We start from the raw sequence: 24,015 nt of genomic DNA, 5'->3' as shown, positions 1-24,015 counted from the left end.
AGCATGATAACACTTTCTCGAGGAAAACTGAATGCATCAGTTACTGTACAAATGTAACTGCTCTTAAAGTCGTGTCCCTAGAGTCTGAAGCACTTGGAGGAGCAGAATAATCCTGTTCTATAAATTGACAGTAGTTGTTGCTTTGTTGTTATGCTCTGGGTTTTTTTCTATGTATGCTTTCCTTTTTTTTTTTTATCTTACTGTTTTTATATAAATGCATATACACTCTTCTAACCACTGGCAAGGAAATTCCGTAGCTAAATTGATGTTAATGCATTTGTGCTTGTAAAAAACTTTATTATTGTGGTTGTCTTTAAAATATTTACTATTATGACTTTATTTTCTTAATTTTTAGTGATATTTAGTAAGCACTGATAACTCATGATAATTTAAAAAAATGTTGATTGCAGAGAAGAGTTATTGTTGACCAATATTGCCTAAATTTTCAAAATAGGTATTTCAAAAGCTACACTGGAACAATGTTATTGACATTCATTGTAAAAAGTTTTGTCTGAAATCATAAATCAGTTTGGCTAATTTTCTTTCCACCAGTCTTTGTATTTGTCCTTGTTAAATGTGATTAGATGTTATGATGTGCATGTAATATTAGAGAACTAAGGCCATATAGATGTGGACTGTGTTATGAAAGGTAGCAGATAAATTCGTTGATTTCCTTAGGTATTTTAGGAGACATATACTCAATGGAAAAAAAAATCCTGCTTTTGTACTGGGTTTAGTAGACTGACTTTAGTGAGTCTAAATCAATAGCAGGTTTTTCAAACCTGTGTTTATGCATTCAGCTAGACACCATATGACATCTATGTCTAATCTCACCTGCTGCCATTGCCAGTTCCTTCTCACCTGCTGCTATTGCCTGCTGTTACTTACTTGACTTTCAAAGGAAGTGAAGGTTGGTGCAACACAATTAAGAGAAGCAAGTGTTGATCGATTGATAGATATTTAGTTATGGTCTTTGGTTAAAACCTTACTTTATATTGTAAAGATTGATCTTTATTTTTGAAGAAGCAACTGAAATTTTTGGCTACTAGGGGCTGTTTGTGCTTTCATTTCTGTTAGCATGGGCATTGGATTAATGAAATAAAGAACTTTTTTTAATTAACAATTTTCCTTTCTTTTCCTTCCTTTTCTACCTTCATGTGTTTTTTAATTATTTTTCTTCTGATTACAGCCCATAGTTGCAGAGCAGTTGGTAGCAGTGGGTGGCAGTCATAAATCCATAGATTTATTGTCATAGATTTCTGTAGCCTGGCTGCCTGCTGCTACAATTACCAGCTTAAAATCAACTGTGGAATTTGACAATTTGGAGGAGGATTTTACAAAAATCAAGATTTTAAGGAGATATTTTTAGCATTTGTAACTTGGTTCTTACAAAGTCAAGGGGCTGTGCTCTTTGAAAGCGTCTGGTGATCTTTCCATTTCTGACAACATTTAAATAATATTTGAGAGATTGTTTTGATAAGGTAACAAAGCAAATTATATTGATACACTTGTGCAGTTGAAATCATGAGGGTTTTAACTGTAAATTACTTTCTTGTCATTCATCAGTTTACTGCAGATATTAATAAACTATATGTGATAATACTGATAACATCTGTACTTTAGAATGCAGCAAACAGATTTCTGTGTGTGTATCATAGCAGACTAAGAAGCTCTATTTTTGCAAGGGCTAAGGTGGGAAGCAGGGGTTTTTTTTGTGATTCTTACTTGCCACACACATAGCTCTGCTTCTTTTGTGTCTGGTAGTGTATTGACTTCAGTCTTTCCTATGCTTTTCTTAACTGAGATTGTCTTTAACTTAAATTTTGTGGCAGACATTATATTTTCAACTACTGTCTTCTCTATATTCATTTTCTTCACAGGAACATAAACCATGGCTGAGTCAAGGACATCATGGGCTGTCATTTAACTATGAATTATGCTTTCCATCTGCCTTTATTTCAGTTTTAGCTGCAAAATTATGAATTGTATTTTAACTTTTCTCCCTGTTACTTATGCGGTCAGGTCTTGATTTTGTCTGTGTTAAAAGTTCTTAAAAATCCTGGTTTAGGATTGTCTGATATATGTGTAAAATTTGAGTACATAACACATAAATTGGTATTCTGACAAATCCTGCTGGAGAAGATGCAAGTATTAAAGCACTGCAGTTGGGAGTTAATAGTAACATAGACTGGGGCAGAAAATAAAAGTCTTGTGTATCCTTTCTAAGAATAAATAATGAGTGCTGCACTACCTCAGTACCTGAGATAAAGAAATATTAGTCCTAGTTATGACATCACTGATTTAGTTATAAGTCTCAGAATATTATTTTGAAGTAGCTGGCAGATAACTAAATCTGAATTTTATTTTAATATGATTTTAATAATTAATGTAGCAATCAATAGAGTATACTTTCACGGAGATGATTGATTGAAGTATCCTTTAATTGCAGCCTTTAATTAGAATTGATGGCTCACCACCCTAGCTCTTGTCTATTATATTAATAATTAGAAAATTTATTTATTTCCATTTTAATTTTGACCTACTGGGAGCTACGTGGCTGAAAATTCACATGCTTGCAAATGAAGGTGACTTGCTGACAGTGACGATATGTGTAAAAAATATATGCATGTAAACTATAATTGTTAGTGTAACTCTATTTAATCATGTCCTATCCAATTATTTATTTTAGGTGATGTAAAGGAGCAGTGGCAGTTACTGGGCTGTTTTGCTTCTATATTTGCTGCTTTGTTGTTATGCTGAATACTTCTTACTTGAAGACAGGAGAGCTTTACAGTGGTAGTTGCAAAAATGCCTGGTGGTCTATACAAAAAGACTTAATATATTAACATTATCAAGTATGGGTTGATGGTTTTTTTTATTCAAGCTCACTGTGCATTTTTTTTTTCTTATTAGGCCTTTCATATTAAAGATTTAATTAATTTTAAACAGCAGCTCATTATTTTTTTACTTACAAAATACTCTGAGAGGTGTGTTATGTTTCTGTACGTATTTATATAAAAATATCTTCCCCACGGACAAAGGAAAGCCTTACATTCATCTTTTTTAGTTTTGATTGCCCTACTTTCTTTTCCACATCCATTTGCTTTAATAAACCTCCAAGATCTAAAGAATATAGTGTTCTTTTTCTGACACTGAAAAAAAAAAACCCTACACCAAAACCAAAAAGCTGTCTGAATCCTTTGTGGTGAATTCACAGCAAACTGTAGTTTACTATTTTTTCATGCCCTCCAGGTGACCTGTTACATGAGATACTATAGTGTTGATTAGCAAAGTGAGTGTTACCTTACATATTGTAAGAAATACTGTAAGCACAAAAGTCAGTTCTGAATCCTTGCTATTTTAGGCAAATGATGTCTGTGGGTATACCAGAATATGATTAGAATGAGTTGAATTTTGTAGTAGAAGTGTCTCTGTCTTGTGTATTAAACAGATACAGAACAAATACATTTCCCAAAAGAAAAGCTGATCTCATTGGTGAACTTTAAATTCTAAAGGTTTGTTCTGCTGGATTCCCTGAGAGCTGCCTTTTTTTATCTTGGCTGTTCAGCCATTCCACTACTTAGAACATATACGATGAATATTTGAATTCAATTGACTTAGAAGATATTCTTGAATAATGCATGGAGAAATCTTGATTATTTTAACCTAGATTTATATGTTTATACATAGACCCAGTGAGCAAATAAAGATCTCTTTTGCTTGCTTTCTGATTGGTTATCACTTTAGAGACCTGAGATGCACATTTTCTAGGAGCTTTTTGTGACATGCATTGTAGGCAGATTGCATGAGATAGTTGAGCAAGATTCAAATTCGTGCTCAGGAACAATGACCTCTGATCTTCAGTAGCACATGAAATTTCTGCATCTTACAATTCCTGCCGACTCCTTCAATCTGATAGTAGTTAAGTGATGCTAGACAATTTCCCAAATGAGCATCAGCATTGTCATCATTTATATGTTACCACTATAACTACCTTGTAGTGGCTCAATCAAAGTGTCTTGAAGGGGTTTCCTTTAGAAGATTTGGTTTAGAGTCAACCTGGAAAGAAATGCAATTCTAGCAGGACACAATGATAAAGTAAAATTGAGTAGGGAAAAGAAAATTTACATCACCATGCCAGAATTCTGAAGCAGACTGACTTGTATAAATTGATCTGCAGGATATATGGTATTTAGTTTGTTATGTTAGAATTAATAAGACTAAAATAGCAGTTTTGAGGAGTATATATACGTGTGCTTCTACATACATGTTGTCAGGAATACAACAAAATATTGTGTCTTTCTAAAATTTTATTGGAGAGGTACATTATCTTTAATTAACTTTTTTCTGAATTGTGTGTGCCAGAAGTTGTGACATAACAAATAAGGAAATATAACTCTTAGAGGTATGCAGCACCGAACACCATCTTCATAGTTGTATATCTCCTTTTATGCTGCCTACACTTAGCTGACAGACAGAAGGCAATTCTCCCAGTGATTACTGATCACTGTAAATAAATGTAGAATAAAAAAATAGGTGGCTTTTCTGTCTTATTTCTCTCTGGTTTTTACCCCCACTGTGGAAAGCTCCTGAAGGGTAGAAAAAGGAGAGATTTGTGAGAATCAGACAAATGAGTGAAAATTTCTGTATCCCCTACTTCAAAAATTCTCACCTACCTGATCTGGTGGCCTCCACAGCAACACAAATCATATAGTTGTAGATATTTCACTTTTAAGACACCATTTTTCTTAACCAACAGCTTATTCCACACTATTTTGTAGTTTTTTCACATTTATTTGCATTTTATGTCTGTCTGGTGCTACTGAAGGAAGTCCCCAGGGTGTCTGCAAGGAAAAGGTGAAACTGCGTTTGAAAGGAGCCGCCGTCTGCTTTTGGAAAACATTAAACTTTTTAATCTTAGTTCCTTGAGGATTATTGCTGCAGAGTTTCATGTCATTGGCTAGATCTGTAGGGAAAGGAAAGTAGAACTACTACTTTGTAGGAAGATCACAAAACCTGGGTGATTATGTCTTTTGGGAGTCTTGCCCTGCTTTAGGAAACACTGCTTTCCAAGGGTAATTTTTTTTAATGAAGAGAAAAATTTCACTGGGGAAAGAAGAGGAATGAAAGAGAAAAATATGTTTCTTGTCTTAGAGCTTTTTGGTATTTGTAAAGGACTGATATCTTGTTGATCCTTATACTGTCTATTGGAAATGAAATTTTTCTGTAGTATGTCTGTACTCAGGACAAATTATTAAGGATCTATTAGAAGCTGCTAAGAATTAAACAATACAGCTGCTACACACATAAGGAAACTTCCAGTTATTACCAAGGAAGAGAGCTATGGTAATGTGAACCTATTTCTATCATCCATCTGAGAATACTACTTTCATTGGTATCATTTGCTCATCTTGACAGTGCTTTTCAAGCTTGACAAGCTTTCTAAGGTCTTGCCTAACACAGCAGAGCTTTGGACTTTAGCTACAGGAATTCAGCATTGACACTATTTCAGAGTTCCTGGTCTCTGTCATGATCAGCCTTTTTCAAGCTGGATACCATCTTAGTCCTATAAAATAGAGTATCCTATTTGGAAAAAAAAAAAAAAAGTAACTTGAAGGAAGCTGTCCTGTTGCATCAGTGATAAAATAAATTTCTTATGTCGCTATCTGTAGATGTCAACAGAGATGATATATGTAGATTTCATAAGTTGATAAAGTCTTCTACTTTGTTTTATAGCTTTATTGGAAGGCATATCTATAATACCAGTAAGTAACACTACTTTATAATTGTGAATTGATTCACTGATATAAGAAGTTTCATTTAAATAAATTCTGTTAGCAGTGTTGAGATGCACCTGAGCCAATGTAGAATAAAAATTATGCTATTGCCAAACTCAAAAGACTCTTGACTGGGTCATGGTTGATAATATATTCTAATTATGTATGTGAGGAGCAAACATTACAGTAATAATCAAATACTGATACTTAATCTGCAATGCTAACCTGGTGCAAGCTCAGGTGGAATGCTATGTAAAATTCGTTTGGTTTGATTTTAAACTTGGAAGAAAGTTAATGAGTAAAAATATTTCTAATAAAAAATAGCACTGATTCTGTTATAATTTAATCATTTTAAAAGTTCAGGAAAGTGGCTTTTCAAATTTAATCTTATAACTTCTGTAGCTGTGATGATTGCTTATAAATGAACAGCTGCATCTTCATTGCCACAGGCTTAAATTAAAGTCCCAAAGTCCCGCAGGTTTTGAATTCTGTAGCACATTAGCAAGAAACCTACAAATATAGAAAGGCTCATGTTCTAAGTCTGAGCACAATCCATGTAATATTCATGATTAGTAAGGCAAACAAAATAACATTCTTACACAAAATGCTGCAGTGAAAACCATGTCCAAAATAACAAGGCTTACCAAAATCAACAGAATACTGTGATATATTTGATGCTTCCTTTTAATTTAAAAACTTAAATTTTAGATGCAAATGTATTTCCTTTACCTTAATTGTATTTTTTACAATTTAGTAATTCAAGTTAAAATAGCTCCCATTGTTTAAGCTGTTGCTTTTTTCTCTTTTTTTTGTTCAATTTGGTATTGACTTATAAACTCCATGTAACTGCTTTCCTCTGTACATGTATAAACACCTCAGTTAATCCTTGCTACTTTTTTCTTCATTTCAATCATTTAATCCTGTATAGAACCCTACAGTCTGTAGTATCTTTTCTTAGGAGTGGCACAAAAAGCTGTGAAAAATGCTGTGATTGGGGGGGAACATGACCGCATAATTCTTCATCTCAGAATATAGCTGTCATGAATGTAATTCAGAGTGATCTTGGTATCAGAATGTAGTGTCATGTCACTCGAAAAATTCCTCCATGTATTTTGAGCAGGAAATGCAAATTCAATGCATGGTAATCAGAAAATCTTCGTTTTTAAAATAGAAATAAATATCCATTTTCTACACTTGACACAGTTTAGTCACCCAGTATTTGTTTTCCAGTCAAAAAGTTCAACTCAAAAGCTAGTCTTAAGGAGGAGTTAGAAAGATTGCAAGAATCCCTTTAATGACACTTGGTTTGTTTCATAAACATGTTTCTAAGGGCACCAATTTGTAACTATAGAAAAGATTTATACTTTTAATTGAAAGGCAGTGTTCAAAACGTACTAGTCCTAGTTTATAAAAAATGTACAAAAAGACTAAAGAGATGCATAATAGTTGGCTTCTGATTTTTTTTTTTTTTATTACTGTATGCATATACTATTTCTTCCGAATAGATCACTTTAAAGGGGAGCAAGAGACTTTATTTGATCAGCCTCAGCATTACTTTGCCTGATGTCCCTACGAAACAATGTTGAACCCTTTACTAACATGATCCACATTTAAGAAAGAGGTGAATATCTCTCAGATAATTAAACCCGTACATGCTTTGTAAAAATAATCATCTGTGGATTGGAGACTGATGCCACAAAGGCCTCCAGTAAAGGAAGGCATCAGCTAATGCCAATATTTGCTGTCCCCAGAAAATGAACAGCTCTGGGAAAACCTTCAGTTAGAGCCCGCACCCTCTTACCTTAGACATAATGATGCAGATCTGTAGAGAAATAGGCTTTATTAATTGCAGCTTCATGAAATTGCTTGGATTTTTTTGATGTTGTTTTTGTTGTGATTCTGATCTTGTTTTTTCTCAGGAGTGGGGATTAAGAAAAAAAAAAACAAACATTTTGTATCATGTAGGAGTAGACAATCCATGGATTTAAACTGGTTGTGAGAAGATTAAGAAATCTAATTAGGCTGGAAAGTTCTTTTTCAAATGGACAAAAATAATTTGCTTGACTTAAAGCAAAATCTCATGAATGATCAAAGAATAGGGATTGTACTGCACCTGGTTTTTTTTTCCCATTTTAGGATGTATTAGTCTATTATTAAGTGATTATATACCTTTTAAAATTCTCCTTGTTTATTTAGTGCTGAAATAAATTTCAGAATAAATAGGACTTTCACTCCTATTTCAGGCTGTTTTACTCGTTTTGCAGAGAGAAACTTAAAATTAGATTTGGAGAAAAGCAGTAGATTTTAAAACCTGACACAATTGTGGTATACCTGGTCAATAACAGCATTGGGAACAGTCCCCTTACAACCTCTAAACTGTAAAAGAGAGGATATTGTGTTGTTACTGAAGCTTTTTTCAGTTAGTGACTTGTTCTGAGTAGGTACAAATTAAAGTTTTAGAAAATAATGTTACTGCATAGAGCTGTGAAACATGGTCTAGATCAATAAAAGATATCAGTAGACAGTTTTCACTTTGTTTATGATGTTTCTGTCTGTGATTAGAAACTACTTACTGCAATTTTGTATTTCTAGACTTGAATAAATGCTTCTTGCTAGGCTTTTGCCTTAAAGTAGTACACAACTCTTCATTTTCAACAGATAATTTAATCTGTTTCACTTTAGAAAGCTATTTTTAATGTATTCTGCATGTATCCACTCCCAGAAACATTTGCTTCATATGGTTTAAATACCTGTATCAAAAAAGGTGTAAAACATGGATATGCTTATATGCGATCAGTTCTCTGATTAAAAAAAAAAAAAAATATTGAAAAAGTTGAGCAGTGTTTATTTGGGGGGATAATTTTTTTGACTACATCTAGGTCAAAATGATCAAAATGTATTACTAGTAGGTGTTCTGCCTGTGTAAATTATTTGAGTGGTGCCAGTTCTTCTGCCTTTTCCTCAAATTCTGCTGTTCCCAATCAATTGTCCTGTTAGACATAATTTATCTCAACCTATACTCTAAGTGTCTTGTCTCCTTTGATGTTAAGTAGTGTTATTTAAGAATTATTTAAAGTTTCAGCTGCCAGTGCTTTGGATGTAGAAATTTTAAAATTAATTTTTGCATTCAATTTATTTCAGTACAACACTTTTCATGTGAAAAATCCAGTTTAGCTAGTCTTTGTTTACTGAAACTTCAAACATATTCTTGAAAATGCAGCTTGTTGATATTTAAATAGCAAGCCATCATACTGCACCTTTTCCACAGATTAGTGTTTTATAGGTCCTCTGTCCAAAATCCAAAGTTAAGGATGTGAAGAAATGGCTAGTGAGTGGCGAACTATGAAATCTTAAAGACTTCACAAGTAATTAATTCGAGGGCAAGAAAAAGTCATCTTGATTGATGGCAGGTCATATTGGGGAAAAAAGGAAGGAGTGGGGGGCTATCCCTGCTATCCCATCCTCCTCAGGCATGTAGTTGCTTCAGCATGTTTTCACACATATGTTCAGTTTAGCATACATTCCTGCCTTAGGTTAACTTGGCTTGCTAATGCGTGTGAATAGTGTTGATGCCTTCTGAATTTGTCACAGTAATATTAAATAAAATTATCAGAGAACTACCACCCAATCTGATGCTATTATTTTGGGGGGTAAGAGATCATAAGGTCTAGGGAGTGCAAATGCTCTTTAATAATCCAACTCTTGCTGGCCAGTGTAATCTTGCTGTAGAAGTGCCTGTCCCTAAGGCTCTAAATCCTGTGATGAAAAGTGTAGTACCAAGTGGTATGGGAGGTTTGGAATGGTGTTGGTATTTGTCTTTTCCCTCAGCAGAATTACTGGGCTCCAGCTCCTTTTCTGCAGCAAGGGAGTTCTGTAGTTGGAGAGGAAGAGAGGAGCAACAGAATAGCTACTGTACCTTCCCTCCTACCCAGTCTTAACACACATATGTGCAGTGCTCCCCTGCTGCTGGAGAAGCTGTATGACCATTCCTTGTTTACTCTTGGGGAAGGAGACTGACATAAGATAGCGAGAGCGGCGCCATTCCTGCTACCGAATTCATACAGGTGGTTAGTACAGAATAGGTGCTGTTCTCAAAGTTCACATTCTTCATTTATAATTCTGCTGCCATCCTATAAAGATAAGCTCTCAGGCAAACAGAGAAAGGAGACAATTTTGTGTGTATTCCCATCAGTAGAGAGTCTGATTTTTTTAGAGTTGAACTTATCTTTTCTCCTTGCTTATTCAGGAAAGAACTGGTGGCTCTCAATTCTGTGAAGTTTGTCTTATGTTACTGCACAGCAGGGCCACGTAGGAGTACCTGAGCATCAGCAACTTACGCAGATTTGTTAGAAATTGCAGCCCACAGGGAGGCTCTCTGGAAGAGCAGCAGTGGAAAAACTGTTGCCTTGGAGTCATCTGAGCTGCAGATTCCTTTCACACCGATTTCTGAGGAGGTTTTCTGAGTGTGATGTTCAGCTTGTGGTTTAACTTGAGAGGGAGATTTATTCTTTAGACAATTACATAGCAGTTTTATTTTCAGTGGGTTTATTTATTTCATGTTGCCTTACACAGATCGCTTGTGCATTTTGGTACACATAAGTTTAATTCACATTGTTGTAATATTCTCCTTGCAAAGTGAAGGTATATGTTTACTCTGACTTCTAGGGGAAGTTTTATAATCACAGTGTCGGTGTGTGAATAGATTTGATCATCCTGTTTTAATGTGTCATCTTCTATTATTTTTCATTATCAAATGCTTAATAACCTGACAGTCTCCATCAGAGGCAGTACCTTATATGGATTCATACTAGAAATTATCATTCTTCTTAGCTTACCGAGATGTATCCAATTTGATTTACTGGAAGTTTAACAGATGTCTGCTAGGTAAATAATTAGCATGTTTAATGATGATAAAGGATTCTGTGTTAGGACATACAGAAAATCTTAAACCAGAATCTGTCAGAAAAGTATTTCTTTCACTTTTTAAGAAGGGAGTTACAGGATTTCCAGCTTAAACAAAAAAAAAAAAAAAAAAAAAAGGGGGGGGGGGGCAAAAGAACAGAAACTTAGATAGTCCTAAACTGGTTTTATGAGTTTGATGTAATGCAAGAAAATGTATGACATTTAAGTCTGTCTAGAAGAATCCAGTGGTTGGTTTATTGCCTTAAATTTATCTCTTTTATACAGAAATGTGGAGAATCAAACTCAATAGTGTATTCAGTAGATTAGTAATATGCTCAGTCCAGGTTCTTATCTCACAGTCAGATTTATATTGAAGGAGCCTATGAACTTTCACTGACGTCAGTGGCAATATACACAGGTTTAAGGATCTGGTAGTGACATTGTGGCTGCTAACATTTTGACTGTGTTTATTCCAGTTGAATTCTGATACCATTCAGTTTCTAAACAGGAATGCTTGACCCACTCTTCAAAAGCAGGAGAAAAAAACTGTTCAGCCCTGTTCTTGATCAGTGAAGTTGCACAAGGTAGTTTCCCAGATTTCCTCAGATCCAGTAACGTAAACAATGACACGTGGTAGCATTTGTATAAACATTAAATTGTGACATTATTGTTCTGAAGAGTTGAAAATACTTGCAAAATAACTGGCCTGTCAAAAAAGCTCCTGTGTGGACGAGCCATAGTACTGGTAGGAGATCTTTTGTTCACTTCATCTGATTCTCTTTCTGATGTTGAAAAGGTGCAGAAACTAAAGAAAAAGCTGAGGTTCCTAAACCTCTCTCTTTTTCTTTTAATCTTATGTGGACTTTTTAGACCATGCAAAAAATGAATTTCAGCAAGATCTTTAGCTCATCGGTACTGAACTTGCCAAGTCCATTATATCTACCCTGACTATTTTAAAGGTAATTTTGTACAAGAATGAAAATAGTTCAGCAAATATCTGTGAAGCAGGAGTTTTTGAGTGCTTAGGAGAAAAGAATATGTAGCTGTGTGATGGCTATAAAAATAGAGAAAGAGCAGCTGTCATCCAGTGCAAAAAGTTGAGAAAAAGTTCTATTTAGAAACAGTTCTGCCTACATAACATTTTCTACTCCTTTTTATTGTGGACTTTTATGACAAAATATTTTTGAATTTATATAAATCTGCTGGTGTGTGGAAATGATTCTGGCATTTGCATTTGGAGGGAAATATCTCTTTTTATTGACACTTTAGTTTACCTCTTACTGTATCAAAAGCATTTTACACACTGCCTTATTCTTACATTCAGGCAATGCTTTTAATGTTGTTATATAGCATTACTAGTAATTATTATGACTTCAGTATTAAGAGTAATTTAACATTTACATTGTAGCTATCTCTGGAAAACAATATCGTGTTATGTGTGTTTATATAGTGAGCCTTTGAGGAGACTAGTGTCTAAGCTAATACTCAAAGCTCCTTGTATAGTTAAGGGTGTGAACTTTTTATCTATGTGGGATGATTCCATCTGAAGGTAGATGGGGTGCACAGTTCATGGACGCCCCTGTCTTACTTAATCAGCTACCTTGGAGTTGATGCATAAATTTTAGAAAGCTAAATTTAGAGGGAGATAAATGCCATTCATAGAAAAAACAAGACACACTATAAGGGGATTACAGTCTGGAAATCAGGAAGGAGATAGGAAGCGAAAATAACTGTGGCATACTAAATTCACGGGCAGCAGTCACAAACTCTTCCTACCTGCTTTCTGTATAAACCCTGGACTAGAAGTCCACTGATAAATAGCAATGGATTTATTTAAACATACAGCAGCTAAATTCTACTATGAGCAGTACATGGATTTGGACAAGCATTTAGAGGAAAACAGAAGGAGCAAGATATGAAAAGATGTGTATCTTTGTGTTTGCACACGTGTTTTTGTATGTGCCCATTCTGTATGTGTGTTATAATGACTGCATCAAAGTGGGAGCTCATCCTGGTTTTGACATGACAGCATTCTTCCTAATCTTAAAACTTAAGGTGTATGTGTCCTTGACTCTTTTCTTGTATTTCTGCACTGGGATGTCGAATAATTCTTACGATGCTGTTACTTTCGTGTGTGTCTCTGCGTTTTATCACTACCTGAAATTACTTTTGTCTCTAGTGTTCATCTTGAACACTAGAGATAAAAGGCAGTTTCTTGCAGGATCATGACTTAAATTAAAAAACATTCAATAGTAATAATCATATTTTTGAAAAATCATGTTTTCATGATTGCTGTCAATGTTTTCTTGCAATGTATAAAAAATCATACATGCAATTACAAATATTTTAATAGAATCTCTAATCTAAACCTTGAGTATAAGCTCATTTACCTGAAATTTGGTATTTGCTTCCTCTAAACAAATGCATAATAATGAATGTATCTGGTGATGTGATTTCTTGAGAAATTGGCCTTACCTAGGAGGATTTTCCAAAGTTTTTCATGTGCTTTTAAACTATGGAACTTGAGAAGTATTTTTGAGGAGAAAAGCTCCCTTGGTGATTTGAACTGTTACCGCTCTAAATTATAAGATGTATCAGTTCCTACAATTTCCTAAAGTATATTTTACTGTTTAAATGGATGGTTTTTTTCCTTTGGTAATTGTATGTGTAGGAGGTATTATTAACAAAGGTCCATATTGCTATAGCATAGCATGAAAGCTGTAATTGCCAACTGAACATTATTTTGCATGAAAAATATTCATAAGTTCTTTTGTTGATATGAAAATTCATTCCAGATATCTTAAAAAACACATGCATTTTTTTTTTCTACTCTGAACTCCTTTTCTAAAAATAATATCATCTCTTTCTCCAGCAGATTTTGTCTTGTGGTGGTATTAATTGTGCTTGTTTTTTAATGATTTGGAACACTTTTGCTTCTCAGAGACCTTCACATTTTCATGGATTTTTATTAACATGTTTATTTATTTATTTATATGCTTACTGTTCACTGATAGAAGAAAAATAGTGACTGTGCAACATTCCAGATACCTTGGTAATCTTAAAAATATATGAATAAGCAAATTATTATATTATACATTATTAGAAAAGATTTATAAGAACCATAGTTGCAAGCCCATTTCCTTTTGAAAAAATGTTTTGAGTCAGAAGCATATTGCTGTCCATCAGCCATGTTACCACTGTTAAGAAGAAAAAATGAATAGAAAATTTAAAGCAGTTTTCTCTCTTATCAGAGAATGTCATGTAATTTGGGAACCCTAACTCATCTGATTTTTTTTTTTTTTTAATAGATGGGACATTTAAATAGAAATGAATAAATTTAAATACTTTGTGTTTTGTTTAAATTCTATATTTTGTATTCCCACTTTTTATTATATGGGTTTGTTTCCCCAAATACTGTTTTGGGGAAGTTCTTCTCCAACTTACAATTTAAATGTTATGATGGAATCAGGTGGTTCTCGTTTAAACAATAGTTCCTTTGGTTTAGACCATTTTACAAATAATATACAGGACAACCATTTCACCAAACAGATTGAATAAAAGCATAGTGCTTCTGTCCATAGTTTGAGGTCGGTCTTAATTCTAGAGCATTTATTTTCCAGAAACATCGTTTCCCAAAGGAAATAATAAGGGAATAATTAGGCTGTGTTCACTTTCATTGCAGCCCTTTGCCATTGATTTGCACACATGCTTTCTCTCTGAGAGTTTCTCAGCTAACTAAACCCCTTCATAAAAATATAGCAAGACAAAATCTCTGCCCTTTGCCTTTGATTTTGGGAAAATTTACCAGCTTTTGCAGTGGAATCTACAGGGGTTTTTTTATGAGTAACTCTTAAACAAAGAAAAGTAGTTGTAATCCTTGTTTCCTGTCTTAGACACAACAGTATAATAATAATCAGTAATTCCTCATCTCTCTTTATATAATACAATTTTTGGGAAATAATAATCAAATCCTTAGCTAATATCCAACAAAATGGTTTATATGCAAGGGATTGTTTTCTTTGTAAGATGACTCATCATCCCTTTTAAGCCTTTAATAATTACAAGGCTTGGTTTCTTTTCCTTTTATTTAAATCTTTTTAATTTCCTAGGTTTCTCTCTCACATGAGAATAATTCGTTTCTTCAGACTCATAACTATGTTAAACCAGGATTCGTGTAATTCACTCTTGTGACCAGAGCACAATGGACTGTAAATTTGAACTTTTCATATAACTGAGAACTCACACAGCTCATATATTTTACAGAATTTAAAAACTTGATTAATTTCAATATCTGAATTCTAGTGAAGAGGTCACTTATTTAAAGTTAAAAAAAATGTTATATATGTAGGTATGAATATACACATATGCACATATATGTTCATGCCTATCCGTATGCCACACCTATAAGATGTGTTATCAATGAGTTCAGCAGTTTCTTCTGCTAAGGCTAGTAAGGCTTCCTGTGAACACCTGTTAAGAAAATATTACAGGACTGACGTTAGAGGACCCCAAGTTCTAACATGTATTTTTTCAGATTTGTGCAAGTCGTGTGCGTAGGTGAGTGCATAGTAATCATCATATCTGTTAATGTGTTTCAAGAAATAGACCACTTTAACTTTCTGCTTTTATTAGATGCTTGACTCATGTAAAGTATAATCTAGCTGCAGAAAACATTAATAGAATTTCAGGAGGAATAATTGCAGATAAAACTTTAAAGAGAACAGTTTATTTCTCACTGAAAGAATGAAGGTGTAGTGAAACTAAATGCATCCAGTCAGTAATCTTGAAATTTAAAATCAAGGATGCCCTGGTTTTACAGCAGAGATATAAAAACAGTTCTTACAGGGTGATATTTCCTTTCAATTTCATAGATTGCCTTCAATATTTTCTTCTTTTATTCAACTATTTTAATTGATATTAAAATTGCTATTTAATTTTTTATTCGGGGAAGGTTAAGTTTTACTCCCTATTTATGTGTTCTGTGCAAAGAGTTCAAAATTATTTTGTCTGGATGAAACCAAATGCAGAACATCAATGCTCTAGAATTGCTACAAGCCCTGTTTGCCCTTTAAGGTTGGAAAGTTTATTAGCTCTCAAAACAAACCTTCGTGATTGTCTGTGTGCAATATAGGAACAGGCTCTATATTAAGACCAATTAGTTCTCTCTCAAGGAACAAAGGTAAAAAGACAGGAGGGAGATAAGGACTGAAGAATAAAACTCTGAGATTTCTGTGACACTTCGCACATATGTGGGATATTCTTATGTGTTGCATTTAAAGTTGTGTACATTTTGTCATTTATATGACAAGGATTTTTCATATCTGTGTAAGGCATTGTGAAATACTGCTAATGCATATGAATAAAACAGACTTTTATAGTCTGACTTTTGTTTGCTGAGGTTTTACTCGAGTGTGGAGAGGAAGTGTTATATGCAAGAAAGAGTTTATCTGATTTTCATGTTAAGTGTGTTATTGACAATTTTTACATTGCTTGGGTGTGGTGTCAAAGTGGAGTCCTATTTTACCAAGAGCTTCTGCAAGATTGGTTTTAGGCTGAAAGAGTCGCTGGCGGTGTTACATAGAATCTGACTACAGGCCATTTGATGATGGATCACAAAAATAAACGTATGGGATGTTAGGGTTAGTAGACTGCTGTACAACTAAAAAGCTTGATGCAAATCATCTGATGAGAGACTGTAGTGCAGCCTTTCATTTAGCTAAGGTTTTTAGCTTTGGCTCCTCTATCAGGTTTTCCCTTTCAGTGTCAGAGATTGGCATGGTACACTGGAAAAATATAAGGAGATTTAATTAGTGGATATATTGGGATTACCCGGGGCTGGTAATACATTGTGCTTTTTAGGCTTTCAGATGCTCTTTAAGATTGATGTAAAGAACATAGAGTCATATAAATGCCAGACAGTCCTTTCTGAAAGGTACGGTGCGTTCTCCAAAGCATTTCAACTGAGGTTCATAAAATACAGAAGCACATTTAACATTTAGTGTTTCTGTGAATACAGTAGAACTCTTACACATTCGGGGTCTTTAAGCAACCACTTAAAAGTTTAATGATAACCATGTATAGATGCATGCTTGTTAAGTATAGAAATAAAGACGTTGAATGCATCATACTGTTGCATCTTCTACCATTTATTCTAATGGTTGTTTTAAAGTTGTCTAATCAGTAAATAACAACCTTATCAGAGAAAAAGCTTGTGATCTGTTGTTTTGAAGCTCTTGACAAAATTAGTGCCATGTAGTTGGCAAACATATTTGCAGGAAGTAAAGTTTTAGGTAGTTAAAGGAGGTGGAAGGAAAAATGAATGATTAAAATAAAGTTATTGCAAGCTGTTTAGCTTTTAGACCTATCTAACTTACTAGATTTCAGAACAGGTTTTTCTTTACTTCTAAATTACTGGTGGCTGCTAATGATTTAATCTTCCCCTCCCCCATGGAACTGAAGAGAAAGAGTATTTTAGATAATGCTGTATCTGTTTTCAGATTAAAAAACTCATTGCAAAACATTTCCCCCTGATAGCTAAACAAACAAAAAACTGGATTAAGATTTCTTTTTTTCTCCATTGGTTTTAAAAATCTGTTTTTATTGGGCAGTACAGGCAGGCTTTTCTGTGCAATTACATTCTGCCTCTTTATTGATAAGAAATAGTTGAAACATACATGTGCAAATTGAATTTTAATTCAGATATAAGAGGAAAGAAATACATTTTACTTGCTGAAAAGTAGAGCACATACAAATACTGACTAATTTACTTGGGTTCCTTAGAAAAAATAAACATGAAATGATTGTAGCAACAGCAGCAGCAGCATGTATTTAGATAGTGGCTTTCCTGTTTTGCAACCACATGTAAACTTCTGTCATGGACTTCAGTGTTATTGAACATACATAAAAAATTGTCTGTTTTTTCAGTGTACAGCGATGATGACTACCTACTCTACATTTGGTCATTTTCTGTGGCAGAACTATTCTTTTCCTGTATATGTTTAATTTCTTCATATGTGAAAGACAATATACAATACCCGACCCTAATTTTTATTTCAGTTGTAAATTTTATATCTGCTATGTTTGCACCAAAAAAAGGCAATGATTGTAATTTCGCTTTCTCCAAGTCAGCTATTTAAAAAATGTGATCTGTATTCTAAATATATATTTTGAAAATCATATGACAAAAAGTATACATATAGATGGCTGAGCTTTTCATCTCAGAAATGTGAAAAAAGGAGTGGATGCAACTGTTAAACAACTGAAAATGATAAATAATCTGACAGATTACTTTAGACACTAATGGAGCCTAAAAGCTTGTAAAATGACAGAAATTTCACCAACTGTAGTGAATCATAGGCTTATTTTTGTTATACAGGTTGGTCATGTAGCTGGCAGTTTTCTTTTTTGTGTGACTCCTGTAAATTATTGTGCTGTGTTATCTGAGTGAAAAGCTATTAGAGTTGTGCAAAGGAATACAACAACATCACTTCATAAGATTAAAGCAATTCCCAACTGTACATGTATACGGTTTCTCCAGAATTTTTGTTTTTGTTTTTTTGTTGACCCTCCAAGAAAATGTGCTACTACTGTGATGCACTTTAAAATTGTATCTTACTCTATGTGAAATGTGCTTTTGCGCAATTGTATTTCTTCATGAAAGAGTGATTTCCATTTACTACATCCTGGTTATACATTCTAAAATGTAGTGTGTTTGTTCCGCACTATGACATAAAGCATATTTTTATTATATTGCACCTTCTAAAGTAACACAGATTGTAGAATAGCCTTTAGTCACTTAGTGTCAAGTCTAATGAAATTCCGATTTAGCATTGACTGTTTTCCTTTCCAATGTTTTGACAGTAGTCATCCCTGTGAAGTGCTTTCCATATTAGTCTCCAGTAGCTTGGACGTAACCTGATCTGTGTTTTGTTTCGGTGTGTTGTCTGCTGACCTAAAGAACACTTGCATTAGCTGCATTGATCAATCCACATCACATCTCATCATTTAGGAGACAATTAATACTGCAGCATAAAGACTCCCCAGAGCATTTTCTTAGAGCTGGATTGCTTTACACAGAAACCACAGGAGTTGTTTGCAAAAGGGGGAAGAAGCCAAGAAGGGGGAAAAAAAAAAAAGGCATTTAAGAAAGCTTCATCTAGAAACCAAGTTTCATTTTCCGTGGTGACTTCCACTTATGTCATTCAAACTCCCTTTTTCGATGGAGTGTTTTGGAAAAAGAAAATTAGCTGTATTTTTAAGTTGATTTGTTGCAAAGACACTATAACAGGTCACATAAATGTTCTAAAAATCTTGCTCTCAAGAAATATGCATTTGATTATACTTGTATAACTTGCTGTTAAGAGTGTAATAATTCTAACTTTATATTTTATCTCGAGGACTGTTAACCTGACATCTTTTGAAGTCCTGATTGACATGTTTTAATCCTAATTTAATTATTTTGAATAACATATTTTAATAGAGAAAGAATGTTTATTTCTCATTCTGTCGTTTTTTCCGTAGAGCTTCTTCTATGAAGGTGAATTTCAGCATTGCCTGATATTGTTTCATAGGAAAAAAAATCTTTGAATGATTTTAGATGCACATGAATACATTAAGTTAATGAGCAGGCAGGGCTCTTAGTGTGTTGTTTCATCTTTAGGTAATGAGATATTTAATCTTCAGAGATCATCCACAGAACCAGATAAGAAGCATTTACTACTAAAAAGCAATTTTTTCTTGCAGATGACTAAGGTTACTGTACTATTCTCTGTTAAAAACTACGTTGTAGTGTTATATGGAGCATATCTTAAGATGAGTTGATAACAGTAGATATTACTGAAGACATAAAATTGATAGGAAGGGAATTTTAAAGAGGAGTTCACTTACCTCCCTGGTACATTCCTCTAATCAATGTATTGCTTGTGATTCTGTGCAGATTGTACAATGGTAATGAGGCCAACTAAGATGGTGTGAACTTCAGAAATAATTTCAATTTTTTTAGTGTTTACCATACCATTATATTGTAATTTTCATTTATTTAGGTAGAGTGAATTAATTTTTCAGCAGAAAAGATTCATGTGTGATCATGTCAATAAAATTTAGTAGGAATACATCAATATTTACTTTTGTGGTAATTCCATAGCTCAAATTTGTTATTTTGCTTCCCCCCCTGTAATCTTGAAGCAAAATGTGCATTGGCATTGAATAATGTATCTGGCATATCTTTGCATGGCAATATTATGGTTTCAGGAATACACTAATATCGTGATAGTTCACATTTTCATTTTCATCTGTTACAGCTGTTCTACTGGTATTTGAAGCTAAAAAAATACCGATGAAAAATCATTAATTTGAGTATGTTAGAAATGCACACAATGTGTTTATAGAAGTATGCACTACATGAAATTTCAAAGCAGTTTTACTTGGACATGTAGGTTTGTTGGTTTGGTATTTCTGCAGAACAAAGTGGAAATTACAATGCTCCCTTTTAAGTGTGGGGTTTTTGTTGGGTTTTTTTTCCCAACTCCTGTTAGATCCTGTTTTTTCAAGTCGAAACTGGTTTTGTGGAACCTATTTAAGTGGTTTGATATGTGGATTATTTCAGTGCAGCTTCATATTTGTATCCTTAGGATCGTACTGGGGTTTTTTATATTATTTGTCTAGTGAAGATGTATCAAGCAGTAACCCAAGATGTTAAAAAATCTTCTTTTGGTATAAAGTAAAGCCATTCAAAATCATCTAAAACCACGCTAGTGACAAAAAAATAAATGAAGTATTTTTCCACAGTTCTGCATTCATCTTTGGCCATCTTGTAGGGTTTTTTTTTAGTTAAGAAATCAAATCAGTAAGCATTGGTATGGTCTTTTGAAACACAAACAGCACAATTTCAGTTTGGAAAAGTGTTAATGTGGCAATGTAGGCTTTGTCTAAACCTTTCTAGAGAATTATAACTAAAGCTATGGTAGTTATTTAATGTTTGTTTGTAATTGGCATAGAATCACAAATTCTATGAGGTAGTATACAAAAGATGAGATAAATATGACACATCAGACTTCTTCCTCCAGGCTACAGGGGTAGGGAAGTCATTATAAGAGTCAGTGAAATTAAAAGTGAGAGCGCATAATGGTGATATAAGGGAGAGGGTGTGACAGCCAATACAAGATAAAGAATGTACTTCAGACTGGAGAATAGAGTTAAGCAAAATGATACAGAGCAGAATAGAATGGTTAGAACTGAAAACCCAGCAAAACTGAAATGAAAAGAAGCAGAGGGTTACACTTTGCTGTAGAGTTTGGGAATGAGAAATATGTTCAAGGCCTCTTTTTCTTAAGCATCTGTCCTATCTTTACAAGTGTGTATGGTGGTAAACTTCCCCCTACTCTGCTTTATTGCCACCAAAGGCCTTGTATTCCTACACATAAAATAAATATGTATTTCACCTGTCAGACCTATTTGAGAAGTGTATAGTATTCTCCCATGACCTTAGAACATGGATGCTTAGAAGGCAGTCACATGGAGTCTGGATATCCTGCACGAATGGTATTCAGCGTAACTCTAAACAGAAATTCTTGCAATTTAATTTTTGGGTATTGACTACTTATTATCATACAAGCTTTCATAGTTTCCACCTCCTAAACCACATTAAAGACAGCTTAATCTCCATGTATTCAGTAAATTGCAGTTATTGCAGGTATGTATGTTGTAAGATAGGAAGGTTATAAAAGACAAAGTGGATACTCAAATATATGAGATCAGTTGGCCTTGAAAGGTCTTGCTGTAATGACTTTCAGCTGTTTTAAGAAATGATCTAATAATGCCTACACTAAATGAATGTATTTGCAGTTCAGGTGTTCGTTATAAAAACTTATTCCAAGTGCCTCTCTAATGCTGCCTATTATGTTCAGCCTTGTGATACCTAGAATTTATACAATATTTTAGAAAATCATTTAAAGGACATGTAGTCTGCACCCAGTTACTGTATTTGCTAGAATTTCCAACAAAACCTAATAGTTTTGTTCTTTCTTTATTTTATATATTCAGATTGGCTTGAAAAGTTATGTGTTTGTAGGACCTACACGAGTACGAGTTGTTTAAATTATATTCAGCTCATCAGTATGTTATCTTTTAAAAATATCTGCTTTCATTTGTATCTTTATGGAGGTATTGATAGTTGGTTTTGCAAGGTTGCTTTTGAGTGTCACCTTTATGCCATAATTGAAGCAATTTGTGGGATCTTGAAGAATCTGCTTTATTCAAGTCAACTTCTGGTATTTACAGGTACTACAGAGCGGGTGTGTCTGATCCAGGGAACAGTTGAAGCACTAAATGCAGTTCATGGCTTCATTGCGGAGAAGATTCGAGAAATGCCTCAAAATGTGGCCAAGACAGAGCCTGTCAGCATTCTACAGCCTCAGACCACTGTTAATCCAGACCGCATCAAACAAGTGAGTTTTTGGTTGGGAATAGAGAGTCACAGCAGCTCTTTAGAAGTCTTAAAACTTTAAGGCTGCAAGGGGTCAGCATAACATGTTCTTTAAGAAAATGTTATTTTACCCTCTAGTCATTTGCTGATGCTGTTTTTCCTTGTACTTACACATTCCATGTTTCTCAGCAGTTCTTTTAGACAGTGTTTCATAAATTTCAATGCCACACTCTAATGTGTTTCTTTCATAAATGTTTCTTTATTGTATAAGCTGATAATACACTTCTAGGTTTTAGTTAAAGATTGCTGAATTTTAATCTTAGACAATGAACCTCTCTGTAAATCTTTAGCATTACAAAAAATCAGAATAACTGAATGTTTCCTACTTTTATGTATTTAAAATAAAAACAAAATGTTCATTGGTGTTTTTGACCCTATATTAGATACTTTGAAATCTTACCTGTAAGAACTTGTCATGTTTTCCACAATTTCAGTTTACATTATTTTTGGCATCTTTTTGCCTGTTTTACACTGACTTCTTTGAAAATCTATGGGCAATGCAAAATATATTTTCAAGGTATTATTGGTGTAGTATTCTTCAGATTCTTCAGTTCATTATATTTTTCCAGAACAATTTTATTTTTTTCAAAAATTACCCTGTATGGAGGATGTGAAATACGTGTCATACAGGATTTAAGATTATTTTCCATTGTATTGAATAAGAAAAAGCTGAGGAAAGAAATGAGTGAATGTTAGTAAAATTTTGTTTTGTCTCTCTATCCTATATATGATAGAATTTAGTTTTTCACCTGTCCTATATGGGAAAAGATTGTTTTGTGCTTCTACACTAGCAAGATTCAGTATCTTATAATTTGGTAACTGTATGCAATTACTTTACTTTGTATATAGTGACATACATAGAATGCTTCTATGAATATGTCTTTGAACAGGATGAGTTTGGAACAATCAATCTGCTTTAGATGGATGAAACTATGCATAAGCCATTTTATATGATATCTAATATTTAATACTATGTTAGTTTTTCTGTATATGCAATACTTAAAAGATACTCTAGATAATTTGTAAGAAAATACTAAAAAGAAAAGCCCCAATTTTATAAGATTAGTTTCTCAATTATTAGACATGAAAATGATTATGCCAGAGGTAGAGAGAAAAAGCTGAAGCGATCTATATTTTGAATGGCTTTTCTGCTTGCAAAATGTTAAATTTTATGCTAATACTTCTTAACCCAATGGGAAATAAGTGTTCTCTATAATAGTGAAAAGTGTTTTTTCCCTTTTCAATGAAATGAAACTAATTTTTTAGTAAGTCAGTAAGATCCTGAGAAACTAGATTACAGAGCTGTTTAGTGACATGCCTAAATATTTCCTGTCTTGTATATGTAATTGATACAACTTGTCTACAGTACTTCTCCAGAAAACTTATTTGTAAAGTAGTTGAGGGGTTTTTCCAGGTTTTTTTTGGTTGGTTATTTTGGGTTTTGTTGTGTTCTTTTTTTTTAAACACAATTCCATGTTTGGAATGCTGAATTAAATTCTGAAGGGATGAATTAGTGAATAGAGCTGCTGCTAGTGAAGTGTGTAACTTATAAGACTGTTATTTAGTGGCTGGCTCTGCATAATAGAATTTTAATATATTACCTGTATACATACAGGTGCATAATAATATGACTGCAAATATTTGAGATATGCATATGCATATGTTAGAGCAGTTTTAACCACAATGAATTGATTAACTTCTCTTTTAATGAAGCAACTTCTATTCATGATAAATTCATACACTATAAATATTGACTCAATAAATCTAAAATCCATTATTTTTACCAAGAAGTGAAATTGTTAGCTTAGTTCTTAGAGTTTGCAGTCAAGTAATCTATCCTCCAATGTCAAAATA

General features: G+C 33.6%; 1 protein-coding gene across 3 annotated transcripts in view; it reads left to right on the top strand.

Moving 5' to 3' along the window:
* The window catches only part of NOVA1 (NOVA alternative splicing regulator 1), a 154,901-nt gene that overhangs the window by 93,770 nt on the left and 37,116 nt on the right, over positions 1 to 24,015 (top strand). For all 3 annotated transcript variants that reach the window (XM_074909822.1, XM_074909821.1, XM_074909820.1), the window contains one exon: positions 21,957 to 22,123. In XM_074909822.1, coding sequence (XP_074765923.1) covers positions 21,957 to 22,123 — 167 coding nt within the window. The remainder of the gene's footprint in view (positions 1 to 21,956; positions 22,124 to 24,015) is intronic.

Source organism: Athene noctua, chromosome 6, assembly GCF_965140245.1.
Source record: "Athene noctua chromosome 6, bAthNoc1.hap1.1, whole genome shotgun sequence".
NCBI classification, from domain to species: Eukaryota; Metazoa; Chordata; class Aves; order Strigiformes; family Strigidae; genus Athene; species Athene noctua.
This window is presented reverse-complemented; position numbering and strand designations above follow the sequence as displayed.